Here is a 16,990-nt window from a genome sequence, read left to right on the forward strand (position 1 = left end):
CATGAATGCCCGGACCCGAGGTTTCCCCGCAGAGCATCCCACTGCCTCCGCCGGCCCGTCTTCATCCCATAGTCCATCCTGGTGGCATCTCTTCCCCATGTAAGCGGCGCACGCGCACCCGGCCGTCCACATGATTCAAGAAAACGTGATTCATCAGACCAGGCCTCCTCCTTCCACTGCTCCACGGTCCAATTCTGATGCTCACGTGCCCATTGTAGACAATTTTGGTGGTGGACAGGGGTCAGCATGGGCTTCCTAGCCAGTTTGCGGCTACACACCCCCATATGTAGCACGCTGCGATGCTCTGCGTGTTCGGACACCTTTCTATCATAGACAGCCGTAACATGTACTACAGTAGCTCTTCTGTGGGATCGGACGAGACGTCTGGCCTTCACTCCCCACATCAAGAAGCCTTGGGAACCCAATACCCTGTAGCTCGGTCACTAGTCGTCCTTTAATATAGAACATTCATTTTCCCCCCCCCCATTACCGAAAATGTTACCCTACATAAGACTTACAAAATAAAAAAAATGATCAGTTCCAAATTTATATAAGAAGTCCTATCTGTCCTGCAAAAAACATCAAGTCCCAAGAGAACTCCAGTCGTGAAAGTTTTATGTGGGGTCTAATGATAAGAGTACGAGAGAAACCGAAAGAGGTTTGAACTTTGTGTATAAATTTGGTCCCCGAGGCCAAATTTCGGGAATCGGATGAGAATGAAGAAACGACACGGAGTTAGTTGTAGCTTTTATTATTCGGGATGTGTTCAGAAAATACGTGTAGAGATGCAGAGCACTGCCTCCCCTCCCCCATGGAATGGGTGCTAAAATCTGTTCTGAAGTTTACAATAGGTAATAAAAATAAAGAGCTTAATAAAGGGGGTCCGGGTGTCCGTTTCTGTCTAGTAGCTGCGGCCGAACAGGGTGTAATACTTGGCGGGGTTCTGGTCACAAACGCACTTGGCTCCGGGCTGCAGCTCTTTAAGTGGTGTGAAGGGGATACAGAGGCTCTTGGCTCCCATGGATGGGGCTCCGGGCTCCAGATCCTGATCCCTATAGACATAGAAATGCATGTTTAATGAGCGAAGGACAAGCCACATCATCCTAATATATACACACAATATACCGGTCATCCATTTAAAGGGCCACTCCAACTAAACGCAGAGTGCCCAACCCCCTTCACAGAGTGCCCAACCCCCTTCCGTCACTGAAAAATGGCAGCAGGATTATTCTTATATTATTTTATTACTCTAGCTACAAGGTACAGGCTCTTGCATGAGTTTCAAAACCCATGTGATGTGAGATCCACTTTTGGGTCCAATAGTCTGTGGGGGAAGGGAGCACTTCTGGAAGAATACCTACATGGGCCAGGAGATGTGTGACTGCAGCCTCTTACCACATTGCAAAACGGCCGTGAATGGTGGGAGTATAAAGAAAAATGCAAAATAGCTCTCCAGTGCCACCTATAGGAGGCTATCCTGTAAGTCAATGCCAGACCCCTTAAAGGGATTGTCCATGATTAGAAAAAAGGAGGGTCTGCTTTTTTTTTTTTTTACAGAAACTGCACCACTCCTGTGCATGGCCTTGTGACAAATGAATTGGGCTGAGCTGCAATACCAAAAACAGCCCATGGACAAAAAGTGGTGCTGTTTCTAAAGGGGGGGGGAGGGGAACAAAAAACACGACCATTTTTTTCTTTCTGATCCTAGACAACCCCTTTAAAGACTCCTAACTATCTGGATCTCCACAGGGTGAATCACTATCCCATTAATATTCCCCAGAGAAAATGGATAACATGCACCTACCTGGCTGTCGTCTTCTTAATCCAGTCTTCGCAGTCAATTTCACCACAGAATGGAATCTGTACAATCTGGAGATCAAGTAAATATTCGTGAAAATACATGGCGGCATTATCCAACTTTAAATTTCACGGCAGTCATTGCATATATGTATTTTAAAGAATGTGTCCACCTTTACAACTATTTCTTGTTACTTCTCCAATGCATCTGAAATTAAAATGAAGCCACTTTACAGCCTGGATATCTCCTACCATTTTGTGTATACAACTACTATGCAGACCGATGAGTCTCAATGGTTACAGACTACGAACATACCCCACGTAGTCTGATGCTGCAGTTATACTCCCCCCTTCTACCTGTCCCCTATCTCTTGGGAATATACATTCATTAGCAAGAAGTATGGGACAGATGGGAAAGAAAAAAAAAAGTTTGATGGCAGGTTCAGACTACACAAGGTTTGTTTGTAGTCTGTAACCATGGAGACAGATAGGTTTGCATAGGAACTATAGACACAAAATGGTAGTAGATTTTTAATCAAGACTATTTGTAGAGTTACCTTTTTTTTAATTTAAGGTGTGTTGGAGCAAAAATTAAAAAAAAAATGGTTACATAGCCCTTGAAGAAGCACTCCAGCAATTTTTTTTTTGCCTATATAGTGCAGCATAGGCTATTATTAAAGAATAATGTAGGGGCTCTTGTGTATTCGTTGTGTATAGCGGTTTTAGTAAATGTGCTATTTATAAGTTGTCTGCTATCTTGGTTCCTTCTTCCTCTCTGATATGGTTCCCATAATGCAGCCTACATTTCCCATGATGCTTCTGGCTTGGCAGAGGGGATGGAGTCCCATCACAGTACTGAGAGCAGAGCAAGTGCATTATCTAAGTGCAGCAAGTGATAGATCACGGACATAGAACTTCTGCGCTCGAAATGCAGTCTCAGTGTAATCTATGTGATGCAGCTTCAGCCTGTCTCCTTGTCAGTTTTTACACAGAGGCAGTGAGAAGCAGCAGCTCATAGAAATAAACTGGACTCTCTGCACACAGTACTCACAGATAATATAGACAGTTCGTGTGAGTCAGAGGAGTTTTAAGGAACGAGAAACAAGTTTATTTGCTGTGTGAGCATTGAGTAGGTGGCAATCAGACACCGCGACGCATAGGACATGCGAAGGAGAATGGTAAACTGAAAAAATTCAGCTTAGGCTTTGGATTCATTATCAGGACGGCTATTCTTGGGACATATGCCTGTCTTCTCTCTGGCCAGCCACGGAATATCCATGTGCTTTTCACTGGACAAGTGCTAGCACTCGGGAACAACCGATCCTGTCCATGTGTTAGATGTATATGTGGAAATTTCCAGTATGGGCCTTTCTATCCCATCCAGTGATCTGTATACATTGCTATAGAATGCTGAGAACTGCATACGGATGCAGCAAAATTATCTTAGTAATTATATGCCATAAAGATTTAGCGCGGTCACATAACGCAATAAACACGATGGCTTCCTCTTGACGTTTCTGTGCTAATTTTATCTCGTCTTCGATCAACCTTGACTTTATTTGGTCTTTTTTACATTATCAGTTATAATCTAGCAGGAACATTTTATTATAGGCTTATCTCTGTAAAAATCTCAAAGTTTCAGCCATTTTGGGAAGGGCGTATAGTAAGTGGAGGAGAGGGGAGCTGAACATAAAGCAATTGAAATAAACAACCTGATGTCCCTTGGTTGCCATCATATGAATGTGATACTAATGGAGAAGTCCGCCATATAAAATCCCTTTAACTCGGCCACGACTCACCAACACAGATTTCTTCCCTGCTTTACACACCCTTTGCCGTGGTGCCACAGTTGGCACAGAGAGGGTCTGATCCTTTTTCGTAAAATGAAAAGCATTGCAGCTTTCAAGCAGCTGCAGTTTGTTACAATGTATCAATGTAGGCAATGCTCTTTGAGCTAAACACTGCAACATTTTAACACTCACTCACAATTTGCCGCTGGGAGATCAGGACTAAGTCAGGACAGGGGGTTTAGATTCTAAATGTAGATCATATTTACATTAACTGACAGTAAGGTTAGGGGGAAGGGGCAGTTAATTAAAAACTAGAATTTTTTTTCCCGTTTATTATATAGTCATGTGACATTTTTAGGCTGGACTATCAATGTGTGATCGGTGGGGGTCCAAACACCGGTAGTAGAAAGAAGGGGGATCAACTGCAGTACCACTCACAGCCACTTGGATGAGTGCGGCGCTGTGTCAGTCACTGAAGTGATTTGCTGATCGCAGAGATACCCACCAATCAAAGATTAATGGTCTATCCTAAGGATATGCTGTAAAAGTTTTCTTACATAATACCAGACTACTCCTTTAACCATGATATATTTAATTTGGGCATTACCATATTATAGACATTGATTTTTAATCTTTTGTGAAAATCTCAATATTCATAATTTTTAATGATTTTTCCAAAACCTCTTAAATACCGAATTTTTACGGTATGTAAAAAAAAAACAAAAAAAACAACAACTATAAATCTATCCCCGATTATTGTCCTGACTGTCATATCTATTTTTTAACACAAGAGGGCGCTTTGCATGGGAGAGAGGTCATCTTGCAATTGCACCTATTCTAATAAAGCCGTTATGAATGGCGCGCATCCAAAATGATAAAAGTTTATGGTAAATTCTGGAACCATCAAGTGTCACGGAGAGCCGGCTGATAACATGTCTGGCTCTCTGACACCTCCGATGAACTCCATGACATTCTCAGCAGATAAGACACTGGATTATGGGATATTAAAGACGAGCACATCTGATATAGTCAGCAAAGTATCCGACACACGAGGTGTAGATCACTCTAGTGACAAAAACTCCATGAAAGTTTTTATTTTCTGCTTATTGTATGTGTGAAGAACCCTGGACTGGACTGGGTTAGCCGTCTCTGGATATACTTTTCCCTTGCAGCAGATGATGCAGGTGAAGCGTATCCTTCCATGCCAGGCATCGACCACGCAACGCTCGGACTGGCCAGCACGCCAGAGTGAGCAGCTCCGTTCTGGCTCAGAGAGGTGGGTCCCGAGAGGGGGCCCCATTCTATGATGTTCATGTGTCGGATGACGCACTAGTTTATTTGGCGGATGGCGGTCCTTCTCCGGCTTCACTACTTGACCTTGTTGAGATTTTCGGTACCATCCCGGGCTTGATGATAAACTGGTCCAAGTCTGTTTGGTTTCCCCTGACTCCTGGGCATCGTCCTCGGCAGACTCTGGCAATTCCCCTCTTGATTGCTCCTTAATTTAAATATCTTGGGATTTTAATTTCACTCAATTTATCAGATGCTTTACTTCGCTCGTCTGATCGCACTCACTGAGCGTCAATTGGACTCATCACGTAATCTCCCTCTATCGTTATATGGCAGAATTAATATATGTAAGATGATATATTTGCCACAATTTCTGTATCAGTTTCACGCCTGCCCGATAGTATTGAAAAAAAAAAATAATTATTTTCACGTCTGAATGATATTCTACGCTCCTTTTATTGGTGTGGCGGCCCCCCAGATTTGCTCTTACCCTTCTACAGGCACCGAGATCCCTGGGTGGGATGGCAGCGCCCCATATGTATTTTTATTATCTAGCCTCACAACTGGTATATGCCCGCTGGTGGATCGACATACATCTGGGTAACGCAGCTGCGATGGTGACAGGTGCTCTCATGCCCTCCTATGAGGGTCTCACCAACTTCTTGTATAGACACGAGTTGCCCTGCTCAGTGGCCCTTCCAATTCAAACGGAATATGGAAGATTGCGCAGACTATCCTTGCGTGCCCTGCCCGCTCCTCCTACTCCCCTAGAACCCCTCTGTGGGGTAATCCGCACTTACCACACCTGGAGTCTTTGCCGGGGGCGACGCTCTGGGCAGGGATCAAATTTGTTGGTCACATTTTTTAATCCGTGACAGTGTGTTTGTGTCTGGTATGGGGTGCCGAACACCGGTATGGGGGGCCGAACACCGGTATGGGGTGCCGAACACCGGTATGGGGTGCCGAATACCGGTATGGGGTGCCGAATACCGGTATGGTGTGCTGAATACCGGTATGGGGTGCTGAATACCGGTATGGGTTGCTGAATACCGGTATGGGGTGCTGAATACCGGTATGGTGTGCTGAATACCGGTATGGGGTGCTGAATACCGGTATGGTGTGCTGAATACTGGTATGGGGTGCTGAATACTGGTATGGGGTGCTGAATACCGGTATGGGGTGCTGAATACTGGTATGGGGTGCTGAATACTGGTATGGGGTGCTGAATACCGGTATGGGGTGCTGAATACTGGTATGGGGTGCTGAATTCTGCCTTATTTCATCATTTACAGCTTCGACACACATGTGTAGCACAATTCGGCCCGCAACCGCCTGGCTTGTCTTTCTCTAAACTGGAGAGCCTCCGAGGTTCCCCGAACTTTCTCCCATTGACACAGATATACATGCGGTTACAAAATACCGGACGTCGTCCCTTTGACAGGGATTTCTCTGGATGGAGGGGGATATACCGGAATGGACGGGTGAGAAATGGCGGGAGGGGGAACTCTCCTTTTCTTGATACTGCTGTGAGCGCTAGAGATTTCTTGATTCAGTCCAGATTCTTGCACAGGATATATTACACCCCGGCTTGTCTTAAAAGGATCGGTATTTCGGAGTCAGATACTTGTTTTAGATGTCGGTCTGATGGTGGCAAATATCTCCACTGTGTATGGCTTAGCCCTAAAGTCTCGCCCCTTTGGTCATTACTTGTTGAATTTCTTCATTTCCGCGACTCCTGTCCCCCCAGGTTTGTCTATCGGGTACCCTAAATGATGTAATACCGACTTATTATATTATCTTTTTTCGCTTTGTGTTATTCGGTGCCAGAAAAGTCATCATTATGTCACGGAAGGCGACAGAGGTTCTGAGTATTACACACTGGCTTCAACTTATTAATATATATATGTACCTTTCTATCAAAAATTATATATTCATAGGAAATGCCCATAAAAATGTGATCCCGATGGCTGAATACGCCTAAAAGTGCAGTATCCATCTCCTCTCGGTAAGGGTTTGTGTTTCGGGAGGGTCGGGTGGTGGATTTGATTTGCTGTAGTGTGAATGTGCTGTGTTTCGGTGTATGGGTGTGAGGTTGTACGTCTGAGGTGTGACGGTTCAGGAGCCATAGTTGGTTGTTTCTTTTTTTAAACTTGTCACATTTGAGATTACTTCCCCGGAAAAAGCCAAATAGAAACGAAGCGGCTGAGAGTTCCCACGACTGGTGGGAGTCTCAGTGCTCGGACCCCCACCAATCAAAACTTCTGACAGGTCATTATGACATGTCAGAAGTTTGTTAAACGTTTAGTTACACTTTAAAGTTGCATTCAAATGTGTGTGTAGATGCAAAAGCTGAGCGCCTAGTGCCGTGCATTGTTGGAGATGTAGTGTATATACTTCAAACACTACATCTCCAATTATGCAGCACAGCAGAGAGTATAGGGTAGTGCTTTACGGAGTAGCCCTGACCCGGCCGCGATGCAGCCAACAACCATGCCAGCAACATGTTCGGCGCGCCTGTTAATGGCCACGCGATATTGCGGGTAAAACGGCCCTTTATCTGCAAAATCGCAGCCATTAACAGGCTATTTGACAGCCATGCCAAACATGGTTCCGGCGCGGTTGTTGGCCACATCCCAGGCCCGTTCCGTGTGGTCTTACCCGCATAGACACTGAATCAGTAGGCGGAGAGCCAGCAGGAAACCGGCACAATATTGAATGCAGATTGGGATGTGACTGGAGAAAACATTAATTTTTTAACGTAAAGATGACATCATCCACTTACTTTTCCTGTATCAAGCTGCTTCTGAAACTCATCCATTGTGTTGGCCACAACCATGTGACTTGTCACATCACTGAGGGCCCTGAAATAGAAGGAGGCAATGAGTGATATCAGCGAGGAGAACGTCTTGGGTACAGACACTAAAACATGCGGCAGGACTGATCTAATACCGGCTGTAGAGATTCTTTTGAATTTCCTCCAGAAGATCCTTTAGTTTAGTTTCAGCCTGGTCCTCGGGAACTGTCAGTTTCTCTCCAGTGTCACGTCGGACAGCTACAAACTGCTGACTCTTCATGTCTCGGGGTCCTACTTCTAGCCTGATGGGAACCCCCTATAGTGCAGAAAACGACGAATACAAGAAGGTGAATAAAACAGACGAGAGTGAATGCTGCGTCCCGTGATTGGCCGGTATGGCACGATAGCGCTGTGACTGGCGGGGGAACACAGGACTGTCGGCGATGGAGGTTGAGCAGCTTTTTACTCATTTTGTACCAAGCGCAGCTGCCGTTAGATTTTTTTTTTTTCCAAAAGCTGAAAAAACCCCCACGGAGCCACAAGCCGTACATGTATGGCACTGGAAACCAGAACCGAAAATGTACAGCATAGCGATGACAGGGGCACAGCAGCAGCACCCGCACCATCATCTGCGGGAGGATAGCTGTGATTGACAACCGGTTTCCCGTGACAACAGTCAAGATTAGAGAACTCCGATAACCGGCATTTAAACGATCAAAACAAAGGGTGGGTGCTCTATGTCTTCTCATCTCCAACCCCGCAATGTGATTGTGGGTTCCGCTATTTTAATAGGAACTAAACTTTGAACAAGTCAATAGCACGAGCGATTATACGAAACGTTGTAATATATCTTACTAGAGAAAAATGCCTCAATCTTCACTTATTAGGATATTGCCAACCTGGCACGCAGCCCGGAGGATCGCCCCTTAGATGTGTATGGTGGATAGATCTTTAAAAGAGGTTTTCCAGGGAGAAGAAATGGATGGCCTATCAGCAGGATAGGCCATCAAGATTTGATTGGTGGTAGTCCGACTATCGGCACCCTCAACGATCAACTGTTCTAGCTGAACGGCGGGGGTGCCGAGAGTCGAACCCTCATCGATCAGATATTAATGGCCTATCCTGAGGAGAGGCCATCAATTTCTTCTCACTGAACAACTCCTTTAAAAGTGGGTTGTAGAGAACTAGAAAAAAAAAAAAAGGGGTTTTCCGTAGGCTGTGCCAGGTATTGTAATTCAGCCCTAATCACTTGAACGCTGCAGTACCAGACACCGCCCATAGACCACAGTGGCGCAGTTTCGGAGATAGGGGGAAAAAAAGCAGATCCTTTAACAAATTCGAAGTTTCCTAAACAGAATTCAAGGACACTAAAAATGGAGCTACCGCTTAGGACGACCGGCCCGAACGCTGTATTCATAGTTGATAGATTTATGATGTGGTTGCTCTTTAAAAACCAAGTAATATAATCAGTAAATTAGCGAGAAGCGGATAAATATTTGTGTAATTTGAGCGGAGTTTGTACAGTGTAGACAGATACAGTAGGTTAAAAAACTCCAGCTCAATGTGCAAGCGGCGCGGTTTACCACGTAATGAGTGACACATAAAGTGCAAGCGGTTGTTATTTTCATAAAATGATGATTTATAATTGACCGTTTTTACAGCCGATTACAACCGGATGAGGAAACAGCAATAAAGGGCAATAATAAACCCCGGTCTAATGACCCCTCGAGACGCTCAAAAAATAAGTTTTGGTTGTGCGGTGCATGAGAGGACGGGTGAAGGCGGCACGCCCCGCGGAGGTCACGGTCAGGTAACTAACCTTCAGCTCCCAGTGGTTGAACTTCCATCCGGGGGAGTAGTTGTCACGTAGATCGGTTCGTGCCCGGATGTTCACGTTGAGAAGGCGCTGGAAATACTGAGTGCATTTCTGAAGGAGCGCTTCCTTGTCGTCATCTGATAGCGTGTTTGTGATGCCACACGGAATCACTATGACCTAAACGATCAAACAAAATCCAATATTTGTATAGATTTCAATTGCCTTACACAAACCAAGAGGGGTCGAGACAAAAGCTCACATAGGATACCTATAGATCTGGGTTGCAAGAAGTGTTTAGGTCTATGCAAACAATTCCAGTTTTAGGACGCTGGAGCGCGGGGTAACGATTCAGGACAAGAGCTGGCCATATATGCGGCTCGCACTGCTGAGGAGACCGTTTAGAGGGGTAATCCAGGACTTTATTAGGGCAGGGACATATCCAGGTACTCGTCGCCTGAGATGCCCCCTCCAGCGAAGTGGCCCCGGAATCCCCTGCACACGCCGTTCATCAGTCTCGTGCCGCAGAAGTCAATATGCCGGCCTCAGCGGTGATGTTGCCATGTACGACATGTGACTGCTGAGGCTAGCGGCTGGTTGCAGCGGCACGTGACCGCTGCACGAGCTTCCAAGACCAAAGCGGCACAGAGTTGGGCTGCTGCAATGGAGCGGGATGGAGGGTAGATTGGCACATGAGGAGTACTTGATAGGTTATTATTTGACATCATACGCCGTGCTAAAAAGTCTGGACAACCCCTTTAAAGTGAATGTTCGCCTTTACTTATCAGGAAATTTTTAGGTCCAACATTCAGTGCCGATTAATTTATTAATACATCTTTATAGTGGTCGGCTGTCCACTTTTCTGATCCAAATCCCCTGCATAGACCAAAGTGAAATGATAAAATTCTGTCTTCCTGCTGCCGCCACTAGAGGGAGCTCACTACAGACCTTTGATTTTGTAGGGAACTCACTGGAGTAGATGCTGCAAAGTACTTCAAGAGAACCAGTGACTAATTTTCCCCTATGAAACAAACATAGATCCTAAAGACCTGAGTTCCCCAGCCTGTTGCAAACCACTTTCACATACAATAGGCGGTGATGAGTCACAACGAATATAAAAGAGAAAAACCTCTAATAAAGTTATGACCCGTCATCGGACCGTTATACTAGTTTTAACTGCTAGTGATGGTTTTGACCCTGGTGCCCATTTCTAGTAACGTCATGTCCTATCTGGTATCACTAATGCGCAACACCAGCCAATAGGTAAGAAACCACATGCAGGGGGCCCCGAGAGCCACGTGTGGCCCCTGAACGACTGGTTGGAGTAGCTGATGTATAAAGTAGACCTGAAAACTTTCCCGTTAAAGCAAATAATGTCTGAAAAAGTCAACAGCAGAGACAAAGTCTCATCACTTACCAGTCACATGATTTGTGGGGTCACTTATTTGCCACGTGACATGATTTCTGCAGACATGATTTGCATTAGTAGAAGCGCTCGTTCATCGGCTGATCGTATCGTTTATGCAGAATATAATATAATCATTGTCGGCAGCCTTTCTCCCTGTGTAAACAGGCATATGTGGTACCGACATGATGCAAACGCAGGGGGGCGACCGATCGTCGTAATGATCGCTCGTCCCCATACATTACCGATCAAAGCTCCTGGTGAACGGAAAAAACGAGCGCAGATCAACGAGCTGTCTCGTTGATCGGGTGCTAATTTTTACGGCAAAAAATGGCTGGTGTAAAAGGACCCTTTACTGTACCTTCCCATAACACTATACACAGACACCAAGCAGTGACCCAAGACATGACTCACCTGCACACAGGCCACTCGTGGGGGCAGCACCAGCCCCATATTGTCCCCATGAACCATGGTCATTACACCGATAGTTCTTGTGGTGAGACCCCAGGAGTTCTGGAAGGCATATTGCTTTTCCCCTGGTTTTTTAGGATCTTCAAATACGATCTCAAACATTTTTGAGAAGTTTTGGCCAAGGTGATGTGACGTCGCCCCCTAGAAGCAAGAATGGGAGAAGTGAGGAGTTTTTCTTACTGGCTAAAAGCATCCAAACGCTTATGATAGAATGGCTTCCGATATGGCATTATGAGGAAATAGATCACAAATCAGAGAATAAATACAATGACATTCTGATAATTCGGTATCTGATAATCCAGGGAGTGCAGCATTTATTTCTAGCCCCAAATATAAAGTGGAATTTCATTAGCCCGGTAGCAAAAGACTCAGAAGAGAAAAATCTGATTTTGAGCGAACATTTTATTTTGGCCATCCTGAATTTTATATAGACGTCCGATACTCCAGAACATATGATAAATCAATGGGGCTAGTAGGTGCCAGATTATCAGAATTTCACTGTAGTTTTTGGATATGATTTAAATGTCACGTCAGTCTCCTCCTTTTCCTATCTGAACCCGCGTAATACAGACCACAGAATCCCCCCTAATCAGATATAATTAAAGCTTACCCAACTTCTCAGGTTACTTTCTAAATAAGCTTTCATATGTGTGTACATGAGGAATAACACTATTTTTGGCCATAATGGGTCTTGTATTCTGCATTATTTAGCAGTTTTTCCGTCTGCAGGCTTTATCTCTAATTCCCAGTTTCCTTGAGCTAGTGGACGAAGCCTAACTGCTATCATGTCTTCTATACACTGCACACAGAGAAGAGGAGAATCCTGATCTCCTATGTCTATCTATCACATACACACACATATATATATATATATTTATTAGATAGAAGTTGCAGCAACATGGAGGAGATTATACAGTAGTAATGAGCAGGGTAGCTGAGAATCCAGCACTGGGGTGACATAGAAATCTTACCAGCAGCCTGCGCCCTCTATAGACTTCTATGGGCAGCATATTTGTCTCTCTCTGATCCTGCTCCCTCTCCCCTCTCCGTAGACTTGTATGGGCAGCGTGTCTATCTTTCTCTCTACTCCCCCCTCCAGACTTGTATGGGCAACGTCTGTCTCCTCTCTCTGCTCCTGCCCCCCCTCTCCATACACTTCTAGGGGCAGCTTCTGTGTGTCTCTCCCTGCACCTGCTTCTCCCTCCCCTCTCCATAGACTTCTATTGGCAGGCTGTGAAGGGACACATCCCCGCTTCCTGCAGTCCATCTCTTCTGTTCTGTAATAAGAAACGGCCAATGCTTGACAGCAGGGGGTGGACAGCAGATTACAGGAAGGGAGACGCCTAGTGGAAGTAACTTGCATGAATAAAACGACTACATTTTAACAGTAAGTCAATGACAAAGTTGATATATATCAGGTATAGCGTAAGATTAGCATAAGTTGTTTGAAAAGTTAGTGTCCATTTAATACAAACCTGTATGGCTCGGCCGCTGGCAGAAACGAACGCTTCCACGGTGGTTGTGTAATCGCCTCCTGCAAACTTTTCTTTCTCCGTCTTCCTTCCTTTTACTACAGGAATTGCCAAGAGCTCCTCATAGACCCGGGTATAAAAATCCAGTATCTGCAGAACCTGCATGATTCAACATAGTTAACGGCTCTAACAAAAAAGGCGGTCATTTACAGCAGAATTACAGGAAACAGTCAGCAAGTTGTGGACAGACACCCATAACCGCTTAGTTGAACAGCGAGACCATTCAGATTTTCCTACTTCATGGTGACTATACGAGTTCTGCACAAAGCAAGATTTCCCTAGTCTTGCAAAGGATCCTGGGAAATACAGTTTCAGGGGTAAATGAAACGACCGGTTGTCTCATTTACAGAATAGGAGTGCCATTTACAGTCCTGAATTCAATGAATTGTGAGGTCACATGTACAATTTCAAAAATATGATGTGCTGTGCATGAAAAGACCGTCAGTCACTTCTATTATAGTCTAAAGGAACAGGACGCCTAAGAACTTAAATTAAACTTAGTCATATAAAAAAAGTGGCTTTAAGTAAAATTCCTACAAAGTTAAGGCTGTATTTATTTATAGCCCGACTTAAATGATGGGACCAAAAAGGAAAAAAAATAAAATAATAATAATTTAATGTGACGTCTGAAGCAAATAATAATGAGACCCCTTGTATTTTAGAACTTGGGCAAAACACCATTTACATGACCCTATAGGAATGAGCTGAGCCGGGTGAAATGAGGACACTTGGCAAACGGAGCAGAGATCAAGACGACAGGTAAGCACCAGCAGAATGGGGGAATGTTGCCATCTGGTGGACAGCTGAAGATACTACACCCACCTGTGCAAAATCACCATTCAGCCGCAGTTCTCACCAGACCTGATCCCCGAGGACTATTTTCTATAAGAGTCATGTGGAGGCCAGGTAGGCAGCACTGCTTAGTGATAGCAATAGCACCCACTGGCTTAGTAAATAAAACCTAATCTGTGGGAGTCACAATTATCCTCAGAACAGTGTTGTCACCTCCTCCACACACAGTACTATGGGTTCAACTTAATACCCCCACCAAAAAAAATTCCTCTTAATGCTAAATGGGCACATGGTAAATGCATATTACATGGACATGTTCTGAGAGGAACACCCCAGGAAAAACGAATCCACTGTGTAATGACTAGCATTGGGCATAAGGGGCGCTGCATGACACGGGGATTCAATCTATGATGTTTGTTAAATCCCTGGGTCATGCACCGTCCCCTCAGGTCCTGGACTAGACACAATACAGTGGTTCTAGCTTTTCCCAGGATGTTTCTTCAAAATAATAAGGCCTAGTTCACACTGAGTTTTTTTAGCGCTGTTTTTGAAACGCGGAAACGGTGCCATGAAATATCCGAAATCACCTACCATTGATTTTGCGGGGAAAAAAAGCGACATGCAGTTTCTTCAGACGTTTCCCTCTCTGACCTCCCATGGACATCAATGGGAGGCAGAGAAAGTATTTTTTGCGGCGGTTTTCGCCCGCGGTGCTCAATAGCCCAAAAAACGGCGCAAAGAGTGCGTGCAGGTCAAAATCTGCCTTTCTGCCTGCAAAACAACTCTGTATGAACAGGGCTTAAAGCTTTACTCAGCGATTGTAAAGGGAGCCTGCAACTAAGGATATCTCCTAAGAAAAACAAGAGAGCTGGAGTAGACGTCCCTCGGGCAGCCGGCGAGGTTGCCGCAAGAAGCAGCTGACTTGCATCTATTCAATTCCTTAATATAAAAGAGGCCTTAAAAAAAAATGACATCCTAATACATATCTATGGGATTGGCATACCTCCTCTGCTGCCTCCTCGTAAGTAGCAAAGGCCGTGTGCCCCTCCTGCCAAAGGAACTCCCGGGTGCGCAGGAATGGCTGGGGATGTTTGAACTCCCACCTCTGATTAAGAAAGAAAGAAAGAATACAATGTAGATGTAGAGAAATATATATAGACCATTCTAAGTTGTGAAGGTGATCGGTACATACCACCACATTGCACCACTGGTTCAGCTTTATAGGGAGGTCACGATGCGACTGCACCCATTTAGCATACGCAGGATACATCGCTGGAAGAAAAAGAGATAGGATGGTTAGAAAACTCTCATGTTATTCGTAGTAACCGCGATCATTACCCAAGGAAATTGTGTGGATGCGTGAGGCCTATTCGTGCGCCTCACACCCGTACCTAGAGCTGCATAGAAATGGCCACATTACAGCTCAGAGCGGAAACTGTAGAATTAGTGCCGAGGAGGGGTTTGGAACCGGTCCTATGATCTAACTAGACTGGATACAATCCTTTCCTCTAGAGACTCGTCTCTTTCACAGAACCATAACGTGGCCATTTGCATGGAGTTTACGGCTGGGTTCATATATTCAGCGCAGAGCGATCCCGCAGAGCAGTCCCGCAGAGCAATCCCGCAGAGCAATCCCGCAGAGCAGTCCCGCAGAGCAATCCCGCAGAGCAGTCCCGCAGAGCAGTCCCGCAGAGCAGTCCCGCAGAGCAGTCCCGCAGAGCAATCGCGCAGAGCAATCGCGCAGAGCAATCCCGCAGAGCAATCCCGCAGAGCAATGCCGCAGAGCAATGCCGCAGAGCAATGCCGCAGAGCAATGCCGCAGAGCAATCCCGCAGAGCAATCCCGCAGAGCAATGCCGCAGAGCAATGCCGCAGAGCAATGCCGCAGAGCGATCCCGCAGAGCGATCGCGCAGAGCGATCCCGCAAAGCGATCCCGCAAAGCGATCCCGCAAAGCGATCCCGCAAAGCGATCCCGCAAAGCGATCCCGCAAAGCGATCCCGCAAAGCGATCCCAACACAACTTTTGTATAGGTATTTACCAGTCTCGCTCGTTGGCCGCACAGCGATTGGCTCTGCCAGCTCAGTCTTCCCCGATCTGGTGACCCAGGCTACCTACAAGACAACACAAAGCATTAAACAGGAATATTTAATACAATAATTAACAAAACTGGGTCTAATAGGGACTGAAGCGCTGGTAAGTCTCACCCACTAAAGTATAGCATGTAAAGTAAGATCACGAACCGCCCCGTCCAGCTGCATTAAAAATTACTATCTAACAGAGAGATCATTTATTTACACGACAGAACGGGATCATGTGACAATGGCTGGCCATTGTTACTATGGCCATCCTGCGTTTATGCCACAGGGGGCGCTAATGGACGGAGAGAGGGAGCCCTCAGCATCTGTCAGACTGCTTGGGTGCAGCAGTCGCTATTCACCGCAGCATCTAAGAGGTTAAAACACGCAGAATCTGAGTCCTCGGATGCCGTCCGCTAGGGTGAAGTCTCGACTGTATAATACAAAAGACAGCTGCAAGTCATGCTGCGGGTACAGCTACTGTGTCTGCGCCATAAACGACCTGCGACATACTACTCAACATAAATTCATCACATTGCTCCTCCTGGTAATTGGAGTAATCAGAAAATAGGGCCACTGGGGGAAATTTGATATATGGTTTCAAAACCCTTTAAATAAGGGCATCTGTAAGACAAGGCAGCAGCCCGCACCATAAGGGGGCATGATCTCTAATGCCAATAATACAGCCCTCTTGCTTGAGAGGGACCACAAGGGCACCTCTATAGGACCTTAGCACAAAAGTTGTGGATTTGGCCACAGGGTCCCTTTGAAGTCAATTTGACAAGCCGGCCAAGACATCAGCATTTCGCCCGTGCTCCGTCTGGTTATACATGCTGTCATTTCAAGGGGTACACGGGAGCGCCATACCTTGGTGACCACCTGTCACTGCATTATTTATTCTACTTTACTCACTATTATTTTGTGTGTTTTACACCTACCTCGGGGGCAAAGTCAGCAATGTGGGTCTTTTCTTTCTCAAGTGCCGCCTGAGACACGAACATGGGGAAGTAGCAGTTCTCCACACCCAACTTTCTTATCTCGGCATCAAAGAAATCTTTAATGGATTCCCAGATCGCAAAGGCCCACGGACGCAGCACGTAGCAGCCGCTGACGTCGTAATACTCGATCATCTCCGACTTGGTGATCACCTGAGAGACAGAAGATTCTGTATATAGTGAACACACATTGGCTTACTCCACATTCCTGATGATAAACCTACATTATTATATT

The 16,990-nt window shown here is 45.6% G+C and overlaps 1 protein-coding gene across 6 annotated transcripts in view; it reads right to left on the reverse strand.

Annotated features, from left to right (window-relative positions):
- Positions 1–735: 735 nt before the first annotated feature.
- The window catches only part of EPRS1 (glutamyl-prolyl-tRNA synthetase 1), a 57,090-nt gene continuing 40,835 nt past the window's right edge, over positions 736–16,990 (reverse strand). For all 6 annotated transcript variants that reach the window (XM_075863347.1, XM_075863349.1, XM_075863350.1 and 3 more), the window contains 11 exons: positions 16,695–16,908; positions 15,724–15,792; positions 14,877–14,956; positions 14,688–14,789; positions 12,836–12,991; positions 11,304–11,501; positions 9,491–9,664; positions 7,827–7,987; positions 7,660–7,738; positions 1,805–1,869; positions 736–1,052 (listed from right to left, as the gene is read on the reverse strand). In XM_075863347.1, coding sequence (XP_075719462.1) covers positions 902–1,052; positions 1,805–1,869; positions 7,660–7,738; positions 7,827–7,987; positions 9,491–9,664; positions 11,304–11,501; positions 12,836–12,991; positions 14,688–14,789; positions 14,877–14,956; positions 15,724–15,792; positions 16,695–16,908 — 1,449 coding nt within the window. In that variant the 3' untranslated portion in view covers positions 736–901. The remainder of the gene's footprint in view (positions 1,053–1,804; positions 1,870–7,659; positions 7,739–7,826; positions 7,988–9,490; positions 9,665–11,303; positions 11,502–12,835; positions 12,992–14,687; positions 14,790–14,876; positions 14,957–15,723; positions 15,793–16,694; positions 16,909–16,990) is intronic.

This window comes from Rhinoderma darwinii, chromosome 4 (assembly GCF_050947455.1).
Source record: "Rhinoderma darwinii isolate aRhiDar2 chromosome 4, aRhiDar2.hap1, whole genome shotgun sequence".
Classification (NCBI taxonomy): Eukaryota; Metazoa; Chordata; class Amphibia; order Anura; family Rhinodermatidae; genus Rhinoderma; species Rhinoderma darwinii.